This window comes from Centroberyx affinis, unplaced genomic scaffold (assembly GCF_046629955.1).
Source record: "Centroberyx affinis isolate AG114_WGS23_722 - 3 ecotype Tasmania unplaced genomic scaffold, CSIRO-AGI_Caff_v1 ptg006243l_1, whole genome shotgun sequence".
NCBI classification, from domain to species: Eukaryota; Metazoa; Chordata; class Actinopteri; order Beryciformes; family Berycidae; genus Centroberyx; species Centroberyx affinis.
The window spans coordinates 33,075-36,477 of NW_027283175.1; the positions used below are offsets into that span (position 1 = coordinate 33,075).

Sequence of the window (3,403 nt, forward strand, 5' to 3'; positions counted from 1 at the left end):
TTCATTTTATTTCTTACAAAATAACTAAATAGCACCTACAAATAAAAAAAGCACTAAGGTCAAAGGGGTTCATGCAGGTTAGAAGCATTAACTGTGTAAGTAGATAAACATGTCATACCTTCTGTGGACAGCAGGCGGCGGTAGAGCAACATCATATGGATGTCAACCTCCGTTAAAAAGAAAGAAGAAGCTTCTAGTGCGCATGCCTGTGTGTTCGGGCGGGACGATTCAAAACATAAACAAGATGGAGTTGATACCTGCGCTGCAGTTTCTGAAGTTAAAAGAACTTCCTTCAGGTAAAACTATGCATTTTTGCTTCTATTATTAAGGGATTGGGTTTATTGAATACTGAGGATGAATCAGAATCCGGCTGTTCTGAGCTTCCTTGGTTTTTCAGATAACTTTTCGTTTCGCTAACGTTCTCCCGGTGCGCCAAGCTCCGTTCAGAAATCATAAAGTTGAACGTTGCCCTGTGCTTACCTGTCAAAACAGAACCTAAACCCATTTCTGGAGCCATCATTTTCGGCATAGTTCTGCCCATAGACGTAACGTAGAAGAAGATTGTAGGAAGCACAGGCAAACCAATTGTTAACGTTGAGATTTTACTGAAATACACGCTGCTTGGTGTGTAAGGTGTGTTCCGAATTGAAGAGCGGACACTAAATATTCCTGTAAGTACTGAAGTCTTGTTCTACCGGTCACGTTCCTCTGCCGACGGCCAAGCGAACATCAAACTGACAGATTTCTGAATGGAGTTTGGCGGCGCGGCGTCAGATCTCTAGACACGAGACAGAACGGACGACACGCATCAGGGCGAACTGAACTGACAGTCGACTGCCTGCCAAGCCTTTTTAACATTCAACCACGTCATCACAGCTAGCTCACTATTTGTATTTTCTCTGTAATAGGCTTAATGGCTGAATATCAGCAGGCTTAACACTGTAAACTTTACTGAAATGGCCAACCAGAAGTCATCAGGTCAACAATGTAACTTCAGGGCACAGTTGCTGCTGTGTGTGTGTGTGTGTGTGTGTGTGTGTGTGTGTGAGAGAGTGTGAGTGTGTGCGAGTGTGAGTGTGTGTGACGTCAAAGTTCATTTTACCTGTGAGAAATGTGTTTTTTTGCGTAAATATTGTATCAACGAATGTGCCAAAGCTTCCTCCGCCACCTCATCCTTAACAGAAGACGTTCATTCATGAGTGAATTCTTTGTGTGTAATATGACCTCTATCTTTCATGTATGTATGTATATGTGTATCAATGTATCTGTATGAATGTATGTACTTATGTGTGTATATATTTGTGTGCATGTATATATATATTCTAGTATTATTTTGTATGTGTATTATTTTTAGCCTGTGTCTCATAACTCTAAATGAGTGGTCCTCAACCTCCTTTTTTATTGGGGTGCTGTGTTTGTTGCTCTGTTTGACCTGTATGTTGAGGAGTGACACATAAATTAAATTATATCTATCTATCTATGGAAACTATATTACAGCTTTTATGTCTCTTCACTCTGAAGTGCATTAAATCTTGTGAAATTTGCAAAACAAAAGTAATCTGTTGCATGATGGCTTTTTGAAAAGTGTGACCATTGACAGTAATATCACCTGACCCCAGGTCTACTTTGCAGCCAATTAGATGTTAGAGTATGGCTGCTAGAGTAGACTAGGGTAGGCTGATGTTTTGTGCTGATATTCAATATCTTATCTTATCAATATCTGATCATTATCATGTCAAAAATCCCAAGTATTCAGTGTTTCTCCCAGAATTTTCTTCTCATCAGGGTGGAAAACCCTCTGAAACATTTAGACCATCACGGGAGACTAAAACTCTCCACTGACACCAGACTCATTTCGTGGGCAAAACCCTGTTCGCAGGTTTTTAAACTCTGGGATAGATTACTGCCTTTTAAACTGAATTAATTTGACAAAAATATTGCAAACATTTCAATAAATGAAATAAATGTGCAAAGAAAATAAACATTTCAGTGCAGGTTTTCCAGACTGTAGGAGCCTCTGTTGTTCTGGTGGTGGATGACATCTGGCTGATATCTGATAATTCATTACAAGGCCAATATCAGCCCCATATATCAGTCAAACCTTATGGCAGATTAATTTAGCAGGCAGAGTCAAAGGAAGAGTCAGAGTCCGAGGAAGACACTTGTGTCAAAAACGTTGGTTTAAATAAAGATGTGTCTTTGTATGGAGGCTGTGGGCGAGTGTGTGGTTTTAAGCCTCTTGTGTGTGTGTCCTGTCTGCAGCCTGGGTGGACGCGGCGTGGGACTTTGAGTTCACGGAGATCGCGCCGCTGGACGCCACCATAGAAGAAGAGCTGAGCGGCAGCGGAGAGAAGGCCTTCAGGAGGCTGTACCAGAGCTTACTGCCCTACGCTGCTGAGGAGCCGCCTGCAGGCCGGGAGGTGAGAGCTGAGGGTCTGTCCACTGATCCACCAGTCCACATGAAACCTTTGGCATCTAAATTATGACTTATGTCCTCATCATGCTGTAGCAGTCTAGTCCAGTGATTCTGAAACTTTTTCATATCAAGGACCCTTAATTTAGTCCACATTAGAGTAGGGCTGCAACTAACAATTATTTTCATTGTCGATTAATCTGTCAATGATTTTCTCGATTAATCGATTAGTTGTTTGGTCTGAAAATGTGGATCAGTGTTTCCCAAAGCCCAAGATGACGTCCTCAAATGTCTTGTTTTGTCCACAACCCAAAGATATTCAGTTTACTGTCATAGAGGAGGAAAGAAACCAGAAAATATTCACATTTAAGAAGCTGGAATCAGAGAATTTTGACGTATTTTTCTTTAAAAAATGACTCAAACCGATTAATCGATTATCAAAATAGTTGGCGATTAATTTAATAGTTGACAACTAAACGATTAATGGATGAATCGTTGCAGCTCTAGTCCCATCTCTATTCACCAGTCAGTTACTGTATAGACTGAGGCAGCAGCTGTAGACGCTGTGTGACAGTCAGGATTATTTCAGCCCGGTCATCATCACATCAGTCCGGCGTGTTTCTGTTCCTCTGGTCTGGAAGCGGCTGAGCGTCTCCCTGTTTCCCCGCAGAGCGTCTGGGCGCTGCTGGGGGAGAGCGGCGGGACGTCCCGGTCTCTGGTGGCCGCTCTGTCCTTCTTCGTCCTGAGAGGAAAAGCCAAAGCGTCCGGCGGGCAGCAGAGGGTCAGCGGGCTGCAGGCCGCCTCGCTCTACCTGCTGCTGCTGGGGATCCCTGGTGAGGAAACTCTCTGCTTACCATCAGGAACCAGACTGGGCCTACTGAGGCTGTCAGGGACGGATGATCTGCTTCTCTCATGATGAGATTCAGCATGTGATCTGAGGTTCAGGATCAATACAGCCAGGATACGATGTGATCAATAGAAGTTCAGTGA

The 3,403-nt window shown here is 43.1% G+C and overlaps 1 protein-coding gene across 1 annotated transcript; it reads left to right on the forward strand.

Annotated features, from left to right (window-relative positions):
- Positions 1-230: 230 nt before the first annotated feature.
- On the forward strand, positions 231-3,246 carry LOC139638260 (condensin-2 complex subunit D3-L-like; the record flags this gene model as incomplete). The annotated part of the gene is made up of 3 exons (XM_071512332.1): positions 231-296; positions 2,263-2,420; positions 3,084-3,246. Coding segments are annotated over exons 1-3 (373 nt in total), but the record flags the coding sequence as incomplete, so codon positions are not given.
- Between the last annotated feature and the right edge of the window lie 157 nt (positions 3,247-3,403).